The sequence below is a fragment of the Trachurus japonicus genome, chromosome 2 (genome assembly GCF_045865225.1).
Source record: "Trachurus japonicus isolate A0001 chromosome 2, Traja_1.0".
Classification (NCBI taxonomy): Eukaryota; Metazoa; Chordata; class Actinopteri; order Carangiformes; family Carangidae; genus Trachurus; species Trachurus japonicus.
In genome coordinates this window covers 3,555,799-3,573,769 of record NC_140908.1, presented here as the reverse complement: position 1 = coordinate 3,573,769, position 17,971 = coordinate 3,555,799, and the positions used below count along the sequence as shown (strand labels likewise).

General features: G+C 44.3%; 2 protein-coding genes across 5 annotated transcripts in view; one reads left to right on the top strand and one right to left on the bottom strand.

The window, feature by feature from the left end:
- Window positions 1-17,971, bottom strand: part of znf513b (zinc finger protein 513b) — a 179,990-nt gene that overhangs the window by 37,217 nt on the left and 124,802 nt on the right. The gene's annotated exons all lie outside the window — the stretch shown is intronic.
- Window positions 1-17,971, top strand: part of LOC146990603 (vang-like protein 1) — a 59,053-nt gene that overhangs the window by 24,430 nt on the left and 16,652 nt on the right. Inside the window, exon 1 of one of the 4 annotated variants that reach the window (XM_085795867.1) lies at window positions 49-187. The exons of the other annotated variants lie outside the window; for them this stretch is intronic. Coding sequence (XP_085651993.1) covers window positions 146-187 — 42 coding nt within the window. The 5' untranslated portion in view covers window positions 49-145. Of the gene's footprint in view, window positions 1-48; window positions 188-17,971 lie in introns of those variants that run through there. 4 annotated transcript variants of the gene reach the window in all.

Genomic DNA, 17,971 nt, shown 5'->3' with positions numbered 1-17,971 from the left:
GTGACAGTGGCCCCTGCTGAAATGGACCAGGCCGAGCTAAAACTGCAGCTTAGCTGTTTTTTTTGTTTTTTTTACTGTCAGTCAATACTCAGAGTCGATTCTCAGAAACCATGCAGACTTTGATGTCCAAGTACATGATGAAAATATGGATTATGTGATGGATTATTTGATAAAAGAGAAATATAAGGTAGGACAATGTCATATTTTGTCTAGTGTTTGCATGTGTTGGCAAATAACTATGTTGATAATGTACAGGCGGCTCCACCACAGTGTGTTTTAGTTTTATTTTGATAAATGCTGTTCATGCCAAATGGAGTGTACTGACATGTTTACTCTCTTATAGCAGATTATGTTTCCTGGAGTCATACAAGGCAGAGCAGCTAAAAGACAGGTGGCTCAGATTACACTGTGTGTGGTGGGCAGGTCGGCTGAGAGTTGGCATGTTGCGACCTGAAATTCGCCGTAGCTCTTGGTCCAATAACAAGAACACCGGGAGAAGATGAGCAACAGCTAATTAGTATTATGGAGGCAAAACATTCATTTTATGATCTGTAACAAGAACAGTGAAGTGGTAATAGCTTCTTGTCGAAGGTTCGCTGAGTCATTATGATTGAAATTGTGTATCACTAACTAGATCCATAAAAAAAGTGCTGAACATGGAGGAAGAAGTGTGTGAATGAACGCAGGCGGAGAGGTTTAATCTGGGGTCAGCTGTCAGTCAGTTAAAATCCCTAATTTCTAACCCTGTTTATCAGCATCATGTCCTGTGTGTGTGATGGTGTTAACTCTGGAAACAGCATTAAAGGACAATTCAGGGCAATTTCAACTTGGGGCTGTATTTTCCTAACATTGTAGGTCTAAAAGAAGGATTTTCAGTTTAATGTCTCCTGTTTTGCGGTAGTTGTTGTCCCCGCATCGCCACGGCAGCAATGAATGGGAGCGGATTGAAGTTCTGCTGCTTAGGCTGTTTCCATCCCTCAAAGCCACAGACAGTGTCAGATGGCGACTCAAACATGCAGCCAGAAGTTTGTTCACTTCAAGCAAGCCGACATGTTTATAAAACTAGATCTAATTCAAAGTCTCCTGGAGTCTCGCGCGAGACCCAAGTTGATGCTCGGTGTGTTCAGGTGCAGTCGGAAAGCTAAAAAAATTGCGGCTTTGAGGGATGTAAACAGCCTAAGCAGCAGAACTTGCATCCGCTCCCATTCATCGCTGCCGTGGCGATGCGGGGACAGACACAACAGGAGCAATTAAACTGAAAATCTTCAGATTCCTTCTTTTAGACCTAAAATGTTAGGAAAATACAGCCCCGAGTTGAATTTGCCCGGAATTGTCCTTTAAGTAATGCTGCGAGGTGTGACATGTGGGCTTTATGGTGCTGATTGATAAACACAGCTTTACCTGTTTGTGTTGGCACCTCTACACTGGCATCTGATAGATTAGAAACTATAAAGCAATGCACTTTATCAGCTCTTTATCAACGTTTACAGGTTTCTTATCAAATGAATGTTTGTTATTACGACCAGCTCTGGCCTTCATCGGAATAAGTGTTGTAAAAGTGACTGTGTGAGGAAACTTAACTTTGTATTTACACAACTGATGATGACGGTCTGTAATCTTTGAGGTCGACCTGGCGTCCGTCGAGGTGCGCCAGTCAGCCATTAAACCGCGTCTCCACTCAGGCCTGTGTGTGTGTGTGTGTCAGATCCCTCTCTCCACTCTACATGCAAACAGCCGTGCGCGATGTGTTGTTGTTTTTAGCTGATCCAACTATGACAGATGGCTCTGTTGTCAGTGTGTTTGTGTGAGAGAGAGACACACACACACAGAGGGGGAGGGAGGAGGGTCATGCAGCGTATCAGTGCTCGGCTCACGGCTTCACAATTAAATAATGATGAAATTGAAAGAGTGAAAATGTTTTCGCTTGAACACAGGCAACTCGGATGCGACGTTAAAATGCAACGTTATTAGACCGTGGCAGAGGATGTCAGCTGTGGCCCAACATGCATTGCGTTTACGCTCCTAAAACAATGTGTTCTTTGTGATCAGATCTAACGCCTACTATTAAAGGAATAGTTCACCCAAAATTCAAATTTCACTCATTATCTACTCACCCTCATGTCGACTAAGGGCTGGGAGAAGTTTCAGAGTCCTCCGTGCCTTCTCTGAGTTACAGCGGGGCTCCGTGCAGCACTGCATGTCCATATGACGGTTGAGAACGGAGCTCACTTTTCTTCGTCCAAAAAGACACACCAAAAAACATCCAAATACCTCCATAGTGCTCGTCTGTAATGTCCCTCTTGTATTGAAGCCCCAACATGAGAAATTGAGCCGTGAACTGGGTGTCAATGCAAATTGTGCAAGATTTGGACGGACCAGGAAGAGCAGTGCTGCGAGTTTCCGCTACAAACAAGCTTAAAATATAGACTTATTTAATTTTTTTCGGAACAGTTTCTCATGTTGGGGCTTCAATACAAGAGGGACATTACAGACGAGCACTATGGAGGTATTTGGATGTTTTTTGGTGTGTCTTTTTGGACAAAGAAAAGTGAGCACCATTCACAACCATTATATGGACAAATTCTACTGCGCGGACCCCCCCTGTAACTCAGAGAAGGCACGGAGGACTCTGAAACTTCTCCCAGCACTTAGTCCACATGAGGGTGAGTAGATAATGAGTGAAATTTGAATTTGGGGTGAACTATCCCTTTAACATTTGACTCTGACATTTAGAAGCTTTCATCCATCCGGTAACAGCTGATAGCTCACACCAGAGTCCTGATACACTCGGCCACCTCGGCGTCCGTCTTCTTCCATCACGCTCAGAAAGCAGCAGCCAACTCAAGTGTATTTAATGGAAGCAAGAAAGAGATGGAGTTTTTTTTGTTTAGTTTAGTTTTTTTGTCTTGGCTTACCCCACAGTGACCTGTTCTTTTAGCCAAACAACTGTCTGGCACCGTGGCCTTCACCAAGTGCTCGGCTTTAACCCGCTTGAAGGGGAAAGATGACAAACACGCAGGCAATCCTACCGCTCACCTTCGCTCACTGACCTAGTTGGCGCCGACTTTCGCCTTGTGGCACAACTCGTTAGCAGCAGCAGAGCCCCATGTACGTGTGACTGTGCCTTTTTTTTTATTTAATTTTTTTTATGTCAGCGTACTGTGTCTAATTTTGCCACACGACAGGATTTGCCAGAGAGCAGAGCACACACAGCCTTCCTTAGTATTTTGCTCCTCATGTCTTATTCATGCTGCGGCCTGCAGTGCTGCTGCTGACAGGGCGGGGACTGTTTGGCTTTAGTTTGAGTAATCAGGGCCACCAATACTACTGAGAGAGAGGCTCAGCACAAATCCTCGTCTGTGCAAATGTGTGTGTGTGTGTAGGTCTGGTTCTGCTGTCTCACATATGCTCCTGTTTGTGAATGTTGTGTGTCTGTTGCTGTGTGTCAGGCTCATCTCCGAGTCTAACTGTGCAGCGCCGCCGCTCATTACTCCACCGCTGGGACTTAATCAGAGCTTCGCGTCTCCGCCGGCAGGGACGTCCTCACCCATCCAGAGCAAAAGTCTCTCATGGACGCGAGTGACGATGCGCCGCCGCAGGAAATAGAAAAGAAGAGAGCGGTTGCTTTACATGCAGTGTGTGTGTGTGTGTGTGTGTGTGTGTGAGGATTTGTCTGCTGTCGAGAGACGGTGTCCGTGTGTGTGTCGTTTCCCACTTGGCAGCAAATAATATTCACAAGATGCAGGAGAGAAGTGATTCACATTTGTAGTAGTAGTAGTAGTTCAGCACTTAAAGGGATAGTTCAACATTTTGGCAAAATTGGCCCATTGCCATAATCCCTATAGTCATAGCAGTAGGTTTGTTACCTTTAATTGTTGGTGCAAGCTATTTTTAGAATCCTTGGTTTCCCTCATCAAACTCATCAAATACACAATCCAACAACTCCACAACGCTCTGGTGGACAAGTTGTGACCTGCACATTCACCACGCTATGAGATAATAACACAACGTTACCAGACAGAGTTGTTTTAGAGGTAAATTCATGCAAAACCGCTGATGCGCGTTCCCGTTGGTGGCAGTTTTTCATCAAGCAGTCTCTGTATTTCCCTATAAAACAACTCTGTCTGGTAACGTTGTGTTATTATCTCATAGCGTGGTGAATGTGCAGGTCACAACTTGTCCACCAGAGCGTTTTGGAGTTGTTGGATTGTGTATTTGATGAGTTTGATGAGGGAAACCAAGAAATCCCATGAGCCTCCGTAGCGTAGCTCTGAGCAGCTCACGGCTCTGCTCCGCCGTTCTAAAAATAGCTTGCACCGACAATTAAAGGTAACAAACCTACTGCTATGACAATAGGGATTATGGCAATGGGCCAATTTGCAAAAATGTTGGACTATCCCTTTAAACGCTGAAAGGTCCAATATCTTACTTTGTTCCTATGATGAGTTTGAGATGTAGATTTGATAGTTTTACAGTAGCGATGTAGAACCTAGACCTGCTTTATAATCCAAATAACTACCTTTATAAATGATGGGACCTTTAATATTCGGCTGTAGCAAGCACATTATTTTCTATCCTGGCTCTTAAAAATCCACTCGTCAGCGCTTCTTAAACTGACTAATTCATGTGTTTTACATCACGGAAATCAAAGAGTAAAAACTGATGCGTTGCTCGAGGACTACTTGATATGTTTGAACAAGAAACACCTCAGTTAGTCAAGTCGCTCCAATTTCAACAGGGAAGGTAAAAAGAAAAAGCTCCAGGCTGCGTGGAAGGGCGTGGATGTAGGAAAACAGTAACACACTCGAGTGCTTTTTCAGCAGCCAGACCTTAAAGGTGGGAAGGAGAGGTACCAGTCGGTCGATGTCTGTGGCGAGTCTGCCTCTGCGTTATTGTGCAGGCTGGATGTTTGTGAAGGACAATGGAGGTGAGTGTGACACTAAATCATCTGAGTAACAAGGTCAGTTCATCCCGCTGTTATTGTTGTGTGTAACTGGATAGCGAGAGGCGGATCGGAGTTGCTCAGGTCAATGAAGCACGCCGAGCTTTGCGGCTTAGGAGCTTGCTGTGGAGAGAAGCACCGTACGAGGCGTCGCTCAGGAGAACATGTGATGTTTTGACACCGCCGGGCATTGTTGGACGACCGGCATCTCCCCGTCCCAACGAGGGGGGGGGCCACAAAGCAGAGCGGGGATTTATTCTGCACAGGTGCTTTCAGGAGGAGAGTGTGGCATTCTGCTCATTGTGTCGCCGCCGCTTTGGTGTCATATGACATCAGCTGCTTCCTGGTGGAGAAACAGTGCAACAGAATTTGCGTCTGAACCTGTCTGCTTTGCATGGCTGCCATGTCGCTGGGACAGTTCACTTTCACAACTACTAGGTCATGTTGTCTTGTTGTGTGTCTCTAATGTCAGCCACACACTAGAAGACTTTTAAAAGACTAAAGTCTGACAGTCTTATCATCATCATAATAATAATAATGATATAATGATTCTGAGTTTTGGGGCTACGATTCGATTCAAAATGGATTTTTGATTCAAAACGATTTGATTCCTAATGATTTCTGCTTCAGTCCATCGGTGTTAAAGGATCCTCATGATCTACTCCAGTCTGCTCTGCAAGACAGAATGACTAAAGTGTCTTTTTCACATTTATTGAGTTTTAAACATTTATCCATGCTTAGATGGAGTTGTTGAAACTGTTGCATAAAGCAATATCACATATTAACATAGTAACAACATTAAAAGTGCCTCTTTATTAAAAGAATAGTGCAGTTAAACATGCTGCCTTTTAAATTCTAAGGAGATGGAGGCCGACAGCCAGCAGATTTGTTTCATATTTTTTCGATTTTGGGACATTTTATATCGATTCTGAATCGTATTAAATGAGAATTGCGATTCTTATGTGAATCGATTTTTTGGCACACCCCTATGATTTCCTGTTTTAAGGACCTTGTAGGGTGACTATTTGTTTTGAGATTATTTCCCATCATGCTCCTGGTGGAAAGTTGCAGGAAAAACAGTTGAACTGTCATTATGATTGTTGTTTTTTAAAGCTGGTAGCTCAACACTGTAATTCTCATCATCTGTCCTCAAAATGACTGTAAAAGGACTTTTTAATTGATGGTTTCCTGTTTTATTTTGAAAAGGAGTTTCCATGCGGCCGGTTGCCCCCTTTCTACACCAAACGACTCACATTCCTGCACCACCACACTCACTATAAACGCGGTTTACTGCTTCCTGTTTCCTGCCGGAGAAGAACAGGTCGCTGAACGTCATCGTCTGCGTGAGTCAAGACCGAACACGTACGAAAATATTTAACATGTTCGTCAATGGATTTCTATTTTTCTATTTTATTCTGAGGCTGAAAATGAGTTGTTTGGTATCAGATCACATCCAGACTGGGTCATTGGTGCGTGTTACAGACAACCAGAGTATTATCCAGCTGTTATTTATGCCAGTTGCATCTTCCTCTCCTTCCATCCACTCCTTAAATCTGTGCCCCTCGACCGCCCACTGTTTCACCTTCCTCTCACCCCCCCTGCAGCTCAGTTCATCCAACCCAATTAAACGCAGCTGCTTTGTGATCCCAGCTGCTTTGCTTAACTTCAGAGCCGGACCTCGCCGGCATATTCCTCCTTGGTGAACTAAACCATGGCGCAGGTAGCTGGGCCGGTCCAGACCGCACAGGGCTCACAGGCGGCGGGCGCTACGGCGACGACGGCTCTCTGGAAGAGGCAGAGCACTTGTGTTCATGTTTGGGATTTCTTCCCCGTGGTGAGTGGCTGCCTGGGAGACAGCATCCCGCCGAGGTTACCCTTTGTGTGTGTGTGTGTGTGTCTGTGCTTGTTGAACGCTGCCTTCCACCGGGGTGGCGAAGCAGCAGAGAGCCAGAAACGCTTTCCCCTGGTAGATTTTCTCTTTTAAATGTTGTGTCGGTGAGTCGACAGGAGCTGCAAAAGGAGAGAAAGATGGAGAACGACATGCAACAGAGGTTTCTATTTGCTGGACCGACTCAAACAGAGGAAGTTATGCTTTTTGGGCGAAGCTTTAATCCCTTAAAGTTTTCTGTCTGTGTAGATGAACTTTGTGGCTACAGACCCGTGGTCAGGTCGGTATGATCTAAGAGCTCTTCGCTGCTTTCTGGCATCGCTGTGCTTTTTCAGTTGTCTCCTTTTGTACTGAGGTGTATTTATACCTCATATATCACTGTAATTTCAAAATAATAGCTTAAAGGCCCGATCACAGCAGGAAGTGGCAGCTGGAAGGGGGGCTTCAAAAGGCCTTCAGGGCTGTTATGTTTGTTTTCTTGTTAAAAAATGAGTGAAATGATGAAAATTTACTTCTCTAAATGTTAAATGTAAAAAAAAAACTGGTCGCAAATCTATATTTTTATTGATCTCTGCACCCTCAGATTGGAACTTGTTAGTTTTTATTAGCTGTAACTCAAATAAGAAAAAAAAACTGCTTTTGTTAGAGACTATTTTCTGCTGTGGATGAATACACATCTGGTGCAGCGATGACGCTCCGTCAAAACAAACTACAGTAAAAACCAGAACCAGCGATACACAATCGATACGAGTGGATTTGGGTCTTTATGTGGGATTTGTTGACAAATTTAGAACATCGCCAGAGTTATCTCATAAGACGGCGCACTGTCAGGTTTTGTCCTCTCCGCTTCACACACACACACACACACACACACACACTGCTCACTGAGTCAGAAGCAATGGACGGAGAGTGGCGCTGAGGCAAGAGACGAGCGGAGAATGAGAGAGGATGCCTGGAGGGAGAGATGGATAAAAGGGATGGAGGGAGAGAGAGAGGAAGGAGGAAGGAAGGAGGATGGAAGAAAGAAATCTTTGGATGGATACGGCGATGTCACCTCATTTGTTTTTTATTGGTTCACTCTGTGGACTTTGTTAATGTATTATCCCTCCTCCCTCTCTCCGGACGTCCCACACTCCTCCACCCTCCTCCATAAAGCCCCTTACATTACATTACATTACATTACATTACATTACGTGGCAAGTGAGCACACACAGTCCCATACAATAGCTCCTGAGGCATGATGGGAGAGGTTTCTATATAAAGACGGAGAGGGGAGGGGGCTGGAAGTCAGGGAGGTCAGGGGAAGAGAAGCGGCGTGTAGGGATGATGACGCTCGTGCGAGCAGAGCGGAGGTAAAGTTTGGCCGGTCGGTCGGTCGGTCGGTCGGGGGCTTTCTCCCCCTCCCACCACCACACACAGTCTTTTTTTCGGCGGCGATGGAGGCGGTGGATGAGCTGCTGCAGGTCTTTGAGGTTTGCGAGACGGAGACGGAGACGGAGAAGGAGACGGAGATACAGATACAGGATCCGATTGTCACCACCGCAGAAGGAAAATCTAACACTGTCCCTCCTAAACCAAGCCAGGTAAAACCCATCAACACTCATTGATCGTTGCCATGGGGACAGATGTTATTTCCAAGGCTGCGGGCCTCCTGAGTACAACATGTGTTTGTGCTGCATCATCCACCGTTGCTTTCTACTAATATTGTATTTTTAATCGGCACATTGTGTTGTTTTATTCTCGGTTTCTCGTTGTAGCTGCTGGAATCTCACGTCATCCTGTGTTTTATGGATGTGTTGACGACACGTTGTCTCATCAGAGCCTGAGCTCAGTTCAGCTCCAGCAAACACCACAGAGAGGTTGTTGTTGTTGTTAGGTGGTTTGGGTTGGCCCGGCCGTCTCCTCCTGATCGGGGTTGTCAGGTGGAGCCGCTCTCTCAGCTCGTTACACACATCTTGTATCATTCTCGGCCGTTATTCTTTCTTTCTTTCCTTTTTTTTTGCAGTTTGCCACTGCAGGAACATCTGGAAGGAAGGCAGCTGCCTGTTAGTCCAGTGCAATATCTGTCTCTGAAAGTGACGTTTGACACAGTTTGTTCTGTTTCTCTCTTTTTTTTCTTTCTTTTTTCTTTCTTTAAACCAAACTAAAACCGCAATTTGTTTGCACTGAAGCATCTTAACCAGTGAATGATGTAACAACATGCAGAGAGTGGTGCTGTAGCTCAGGGCTGTCCATGTGTTGATTGACACACAGACCAAACAGTGTGTGTGAGTGTGTGTGTGTGTGTGTGCAAGCCTCACTTAAACGCTGGGAAATTGAAAGGGTTAATCCTCCTACTCACAGACTCCACAGTAAAATCTGCCAATTACATTTATTACAGAGCAAAGTGGGGCTGAGCTCCAGAGGTCTGTTAACGCTGATGGTGATGAGGAGTTGTAGATGTACAGCGCAGCACGGTGCGGTGCAGCGTCTTCCCTTCTGGGACGTGTTATGGAAGAATTAAATAAATATAATTGATCCGGATGAATAAACCATGACCTGCAGCAGTAAACAGGCTGGTTGAAGATGAGTATCTGCATTTGATTTGAGCATGTGATGAGCTGTTGTGTACGTGCTGCATGTCTTTTTACTGGATGAGATTTAGTTTGGATGGTAAATCCTCCTCTCTGACCGACTCTTCCTCTTCCTCCTCTGAATGAATGATTGACAGATAAATGCCCATCTCTCTTCTTTTCCAGCCTCAAAATATTCCCACTATCGTTTCCTGCGTTTCTCTAAATGATCCGTTGTGTCAGCCCTTAATGGTTAACTGACATCCTGCACATAATCCACTCCAACCATACTGCAATTTACTCTCTCTGTCAAGCGCCGCCTCGGCTGTCAGTCTCCCATTGTCTCGCAGTCACTCTTCTATCCCACGATTAGTCCAACAAACTTTTTCAAGTGCCTCCCTCTCTCCTTCCCTCCCTCCCTCCCTCCTTCCCTCCCTCCTTTGCCATGACAAGTTCCTGGCAGCCTGGCACGCCGTCCGCAGCTGGAACAAAGGTGGCTTTAAACGCCCGTGAGGAAGTCCTTGGGAATGCACGCTTGGCTATATTTTGACACACACTTAGCCTCCCAGGAGTGAGTAGAGTGCTTTTGTTCCTGCGCTGGCTGAGCGGGGAGGGGAGGGGAGGGGGGGCTTTATTTGTTTGCAGCCCACAACAGAAAACAGGCTTTTAGTGGACGCTTGATTTACTGTGAGAAACAATAGCTGTTATTTCCATTCCCCCTTGAAAGCTTTCTGAATGCACGTCGTTGGTCCACAACATGGCATGTTAGTGTGTGTAGCCACTAGCCAGCCTGCTGTATGTATTTATAACTATAACACACATCTTTTGCTGATATTAGACTTTACCTCTCAGCTGTTTGTGTGGCTCAGTGGACAGAAACAAGGCTCAGGTTGTCATAGTGAACTTGTAGCAGTGCGCACTATGATTTTTATCAACACAAATGAACTTAATTCACCTAGAATCGGAGCTGGCTATTGTTTGAAACTGTGGAATTTGTTTTCTTTGGAAAGAAAGACTTGGAGCTGTGATGGGATTTATCATAAAATGAAAAAAAGGTCTTTTGAATGGGAGCCAAAACCATCAGAAACTCCCTGAAGGCAATCCTGTAATGCAACATGATGCATCCCAACAAGTGCCTGTGTGCAGTTCAGATGTTCAGATGTGGAGCTGGATGTCTTTAAAGCTCAGCAGCTACTGGATCACGTTGCAGCACTTAGTTCGTTCGCAGCCTCGCCAAATATTTCCTCAAAGAAATACTTTGAATGCAGATTCTGCGTCTTATCAAATCACGCTCTCTCTCTCTCTTTCTCTTTCTCTCAACTGCTTCCACTCAACCGTATTGAAAAGCTGCTGAAACAGATGAAGGAAGTGAGTTGGCTGCACATGTTGCTGCTATAGATGCCTCGGTGCAAGATTACCACTCTTTTTCAACACAGTTCTTTTCTTTTCTTTTCTTTGCCTTCCTCACTCACATACATAAATTTCATGCATTTAGTTTTTGCAGATGATAGAGCCCCGAGTCTCTTTCCTGTTCACCTCACCAACCTGTAAAACCACTCCAAGATGGTTTTTTGCTTCTTAAAACCACAACTAAATCTTCTTGGGGAATAAAACTTTGAATGGCACACAGAGAAAGTGTAAAATATACAACCAAACCATCCCCTCAAATTCAGAGTAATAAATTCAACTGTGAACAGATTTAGAACCGAGAATTCAAGAGGGCGAAACTCAATATCCACAGAGACACCAGGGATGAGCAGGTGAGTCTGAATGCAATCGAGCGAACCTCTGGCCTATCCGGTTTCCTTCTTCTGCCACTCCTGTGAGTCCCAAGCTGCTGCAGCTGGTTACGGTCAAACTTTTGACTTCCTCACATGCCGGAGCCGCCTGTGGAATGTGGTGTATTTTTAATCGGCGCGCTAAAACCAAAATACGACGGCATCGAGCGCAGCAGCTGGCGCGGTAACCGACACTACGGAGAAATGTGTCAGTTTGGTTATTTACTTGCTTCCATATTAGAGAGGTGTTGCACTTGGCACTTGATGGGTCAGCTTGGGTTGCTTACGTGTTCCTCTGTATGTTTTAAAGGGATAGTTCAACATTTTGGCAAATTGGCCCATTGCCATAATCCCTATAGTCGTAGCAGTAGGTTCGTTACCTTTAATTGTCTGTGCAAGCTATTTTTAGAACGGCGGAGCAGAGCCGTGAGCTGCTCAGAGCTACGCTACGGAGGCTCATGGGATTTCTTGGTTTCCCTCCTCAAACTCATCAAATACACAATCCAACAACTCCACAACGCTCTGGTGGACAAGTTGTGACCTGCACATTCACCACGCTATGAGATAATAACACAACGTTACTAGACAGAGTTGTTTTAGAGGGAAATGCAGAGACTGATGATGAAAAACTGTCCCTGAAGGCAACGCGCATCAGCGGTTTTGCATGAATTTACCTCTAAAACAACTCTGTCTGGTAACGTTGTATTATTATCTCATAGCGTGGTGAATGTGCAGGTCACAACTTGTCCACCAGAGCGTTGTGGAGTTGTTGGATTGTGTATTTGATAAGTTTGATGAGGGGAAACCAAGAAATCCCGTTCACAATCCCATTGCAACTCACATCTCTGCTCCGCCGTTCTAAAAATAGCTTGCACCGACAATTGGTCAATTTGCCAAAATGTTGAACTATCCCTTTAATACTGAAGGAGATTGGTGGCAGTGAAAAAACAAAACATTTAGAGAGTTGAATAAAAACTGTTATCGCCTCTTTTCCAGTGTCACATCTAAAAAAAAAAACAGCTATTACACTGCAAAGCTCCTGCTCAGCGTGGTCGGTCGCTGCTCCGCTACCACGGTGAATGAAAGAGCAGCAGCAGCAGTTTTCACAGCGGTAGTCTCCAGTCGGTAATGAGAAGGAGTCCGCTCGAGGCAAATCCAGTTCTCCGAGTACGTGCGCGGACCGCCGTCGCTCTCCATCACTAAGTAAATGAAATAAACTGCGAGCAGAGAGAACGGCGAACGAAAACCCACCAATCAGCGGAGGGACGAGCATGTGACCCGGCTTCACTCCCTCATCATCCCTGCAGCCGCGTCGCCTTCAACTCATTTGTGTGGAATTAGGATCGGAGGCTGGATTTGTCTCCTATGTGTTGATCAAAACAGTTTTAACAACAAATGAGAGGAATCTTTCCATCAGAGAAGCAGAGCCTTGTTCAATTTTAGCTTCCCTTCTGCCCCCTCGTCTTGTTTAAAGGGATAGTTCACCCAAAATTCAAATTTCGCTCACTATCTACTCACCCTCATGTCGACTAAGGGCTGGGAGAAGTTTCAGAGTCCTCCGTGCCTTCTCTGAGTTACAGCGGGGCTCCGTGCAGCACTGCATGTCCATATGACGGTTGCAAATGGAGCTCACTTTTCTTTGTCTAAAAAGACACACCAAAAAACATCCAAATACCTCCATAGTGCTCGTCTGTAATGTCCCTCTTGTATTGAAGCCCCAACATGAGAAATTGTTCCGAAAAAAATTAAATAAGTCTATATTTATGTATGTATATGTAGCGGAAGCTCCGTCCAAATCTCGCGTGATTTGCGCCGGCGTCAGTGCAAATCACGTGAGATTTGGATGGACCAGGAAGAGCAGTGCTGGGAGCTTCTGCTACAAACAAGCTTAAAATATAGACTTATTTAATTTTTTTTGGAACAATTTCTCATGTTGGGGCTTCAATACAAGAGGGACATTACAGACGAGCACTATGGAGGTATTTGGATGTTTTTTGGTGTGTCTTTTTGGACGAAGAAAAGTAAAGTGAGCTCCGTTCGCAACCGTCATATGGACATGCAGTGCTGCACGGAGCCCCGCTGTAACTCAGAGAAGGCACGGAGGACTCTGAAACTTCTCCCAGCCCTTAGTCCACATGAGGGTGAGTAGATAATGAGTGAAATTTGAATTTTGGGTGAACTATCCCTTCAACGGTATGTGAGAACACGTCACATTGGATGTTTTTCCGTTACTCAGCTGTTTAGTTTCTGCTGGAACGCCTCGGCTCCTCCCACCACCGATGATTTTGCTCGTTAAAACCTTGTGGGGCTGGAATAAACCTCTGGAGTCGACCTGACAGGTGTTGTTTAAGTGGAGTTGTGTTGTGTTGTTGAGTTGTGTTGTGTTTGTGTGACGAGGAGTGAGTGAGCAGAGCGCTTCACGTGTTGGTGAGTCTGCGTGCTCGTCATCCTGTCTCTGCTCTCACTTCCCCTCCTCCCTCTCTGAATCAATCCCTCTCCTCTCTGTAATTGGCTGTCTTGTTGTCGGACATCGAAGCCGTGCTTGCCCTTGTTTTCCCTCTTTCTTTCTTTCTTTCTTTCTTTTTTTTCCTTTTGTTCCTATTTTCCTGTGATAAATGGGCCTGGGTCTCCTGCGAGGCTGCTGGTACTGAACCAGATCGGCCTGTGGTGATTGGTTAATCCCGTGGAGGAAATGTGGGTCACACACTAATGTCTATTTTTAGGCAGAGTCAGCAAAGGGGGAAGCCCAGGTACTGTATACATGTACTAGTGAGGATCCAATAACAACACTGTCCCTAATTTTATTAGCAGTCTGAGCCAGACTAGAGAGAGAAGGTTTATTGAAACCTTGGGGATAAACGCACTGCACATGATATTAAAGGATTTTCAGGTCTTTTCTGATTAGAGAGCAGCTCTTGGTTCCTTAAAGTGCTCAATCGACTTAAAAACATTTGTCAAAGGTAGCAAAAAAAAAAGTTTATTATTATCGGCATGTTATATTAGGTTAATTGTAAACAAGTTGTAATTTTACGAGGGAACTGAGTAGTTTTCTTTGTTGCCTGGCAAAGGTCTCGAAATGCATCTTAAATGTACATGTTGTAAGTCTTTTTTAAATGAATATTTGGGGATTTCATCTGGTTTTGATAAATTTTTTTAACTAACCTAACCGTTTCAGCTCCAGTTGTCACATTGCTTATATAGTAGCATATAATAGCATGTTCATGTTGTGTAAAGAAGAAAACAGAAAGAAGAAATGGTGATAGAGATCTTTAAAGAGTCCCTGAGCGGTGTGTGTGTGTGTGTGTGTGTGTGATTCAGGAGTGTGTGAAACAAGGCCAATGAGTGATGAGCGCTCCAAGGCAGAAGAAGCGGTGATTCATGTCTCCCTGGAGTGTTCTCGAGGTAGACTGTGCTCAGAGAGACAGTCCTCCTTACAAATAATGTCTATTGATCTGCTTTCTCTCTCTCTCTCACACACACACACACACACACACACACACACACACACACACACACACACACACACACACACACACACACACACACACACACACTCAGCATCTTTGTCTCCAACAGCTAGACTGTGGTCAGACAAGATTAAGACTTGAGAATCTGTCATCAGTGAGGCAAGAAAGAAGCGCTGAGCTCAACACTTGTGATATTTACTCACCGAGACATTGAAATATTTGACTTCTATCTCTATAACACATTATAACCATACTTATGAGTTATAATGCAGTTATAACACTATATAACTATAGTTATAAACACTCATAAATGATCATACTGCTTTATAACAATAAGCATAACACATCATAAAGCATTTTATAATGGCTTATACGTTCAAGTATTATAATAGAGTTGTAATGCTCTATAATGTGTTATGATTATTGTTATAAAGCCTTATGATAATTCACGAGTGTTTATAACTATAGTTATACAGTGCTATAACTGCAACGGTTCTCACGGAGCTTTGTGGCTTCTCCTTTTGTGGAGAAGATGATGTTTTGCTTACTCTACAGGGGATAATGGCTCCGTGTGAGTGTAAACCCTGTTGCGTTGGTCTCTGTGGAGAAGCCGAGGGGAAGCCTCGCTCATTATTAATGAAGTGGCTTCACCTGCTCTGTTCCAAGAGCAATTTCCACTTCAATTGAGTGGACAGAAAAATGAATTATTGATACTTGTTTGGACATCGCATCATGTTGTTGGTACAAGATTTCTCCAGATTCAAGCTCTCTCTTAAGTTGAATACTCTTGAATAGTCCTTCCTACACGAGTATGGAATTGGTTTTATAGATTTACAGGTCTGGAAAAGTATGGAAAATCTATTTATCTTAATACTTATCTGGGTTTGGTCTTATCTGAAGTTATTTGGGTTAATTCATTATTTTATATGTGCTATTGTACCTAGCTACAATCTCATGGCATACACATTCAGAATAATGAAAAGAAACGATTAATTGCATGCTTTTTTTTTATATTATGCACATCTATTTACTCAAATATCACAAATTATTTGAAGTCTGGAAATTAGGGTCTGGAAAAAGTATGGAATTTGGAAATTTCAAATGTGTAGGAACTCTGAATACATGACTACTTTTATGAATAAATGAGTAGAAATGTCCCTCTGCAGTCAGATGGACGTCATGTTGTCAGGGAGTGTCCGTCCCCACAGGCCCGTTGTGGCATAGCTACTCGCTCCCCGACCTCTTGAACCCGAGTGGTGCATTCCACCGTCTGGTTTTACAGCAGCAGCTCATGAGACGGCTCGGCCGTGACGTTGGGCCCATGTAGATGGAAAGATGAGTATTTACGACTGTCTTGTCAGGTCAAAGGTCAGATGAAAGTGAGACAGTCTTCTTTCTGCGCTGCTGGACCTCATCAGAGAGACGAGACCAGCAGGTCACCACCAGTTAACATGTTGACTCCTGAGAATGATGTTGCTGCTGTGAATAAATGTGAACTAACTAATGTTTACAGAGCTCATCATTTTGGGGTTGTTTTTTTGCGATTATGTTTTTAATTAGAGCCAATTGGATAAAAATTACGTGGCTTTTATGTCCTTCCACTTCCAAAACTTGTGACCACTCTCAACTGGATTAAACATTATCTGACCCATGATCTGATGAAGCAGATTAAAGGAGAATTCCGGTCATTTTTGACCCCTAAATCGTTGTCCTGATGGTCACCCAGTGTTGTGGGGAGCAAAAAACACGACCTAAATTGATGCAGGCAAACCGGAGTTACACCACAGCTAGACGGCGCTAGCGATAGCAACAACGCTAACCCATGGGGGCAATTTTTTCAACCACAACAAACACTCAAAAAACAATCAAATATCTCTGGTACATGACTGGAATCCTTAGAGACACCACTGAACTCATATAGTGGACAGTATAAACAGTATAGACTTTGTGTTTTTGCATGTACTGTAATCACTCACCTCAGACAGCCGAACTCTGAAACATCCTGGAAAGACATTACTATCCCATCACAGAGCGCCTGCTCTCCCCGACACAGAAACTAACACTTTTTCCTTGTTGTGATGATTTCTTTACTAAAATAAACGGTCAGAGATATTTTGGACATTACCACTGCACTGCTCCACCGGTTATTTGATTGATTGTTTTTTGAGTGTTTGTTGTGGTTGAAAGAATTGCCCTCATACTTTAGCGTTGTTGCTATCCCTAGCACCGTCTAGCCATGGTGTAACTCCAGTTTGCCTGCATCAATTTTAGTCGTGTTTTTTGCTCCAACCAACACTGAGTGACCATCAGGACAACGATTTAGGGGTAAAAAATGACCGGAATTCTCCTTTAAGTGAGGTTTTGACTGTGAAACTCCTAATAAACCAAGGCGCTGCTCATTTACTTTATACATACTGTACAGTATAAATACAGTATATACTATATATAGTTTCCAGGGGCATGAAAATACTTCTCAAATACATAACTCTCTTCGTGGAGGAACTACTGCATCTGGTCTATTTGCAGCTGTAAAATGAGGCATTAGAGGCCTGCTCAAAGAAACTGATGATTTGTTTTAGCCGTTTGTTTGAAATGATTGAATATCCACAGACATATCCAGTTATTTCTTGTCCCTTTCTGATTCCCTTCCTCTCTGTTACATCAATGTGCCTGAAGTACTGATGATCTGTGCAGTAGTGAAAAATCTATTATTAGTATTTGAGCGCAGCACACAGGAGCTTCTTTCTGGCTTCAAAGACAACCTCAGCATACTGCCTGGGTCCTCCTCATTGTTCTGCTTCATCTCTGCAGCTTCGCCCCTGAGGCCTCTGGGATGTTCTCCATCCTCCTCCCCACCCCCTCGGTTTAAAGTGGTCATAATACATGGCCGCGACTCGCCTCTGATCCCCCTCTCTAACATCTTAGAACAGCGCTCATCTGCAGTGAGAGTTACTGTACCTTTTGGTTCTGTAATATGTGCTGTAGTAGCTGCAGTTCATTATGTGGTGGTGGTGGAGGTGGTGGAGGCCATGTCAGCAGCTTGTTATGATTACTGTGTAAAGAGTCCTTATCTTTGTTGTTGTAACGGCTCTGCTGCGACGCGGCTGACCTTCATTATCGGCGGATGCAGTCAGGCCCAGTCGTCAGCAGCTCGCTCTGTTTGCTTTTTCCACTTCCCATCTTCTGTTCCTTTCTTTCTTTCTCTTTCTTTCTCTCTCTCTCATGCTTGGAAATAGCCTCCGGTGCAAGTAAAGGGTGTGTTGCAATGCAATGCAGCCTCACTGCTGGATGACGTCAACTACAGGGAAACAGTTACAGTAGAGGAAGCCCAGTCATACAACGCT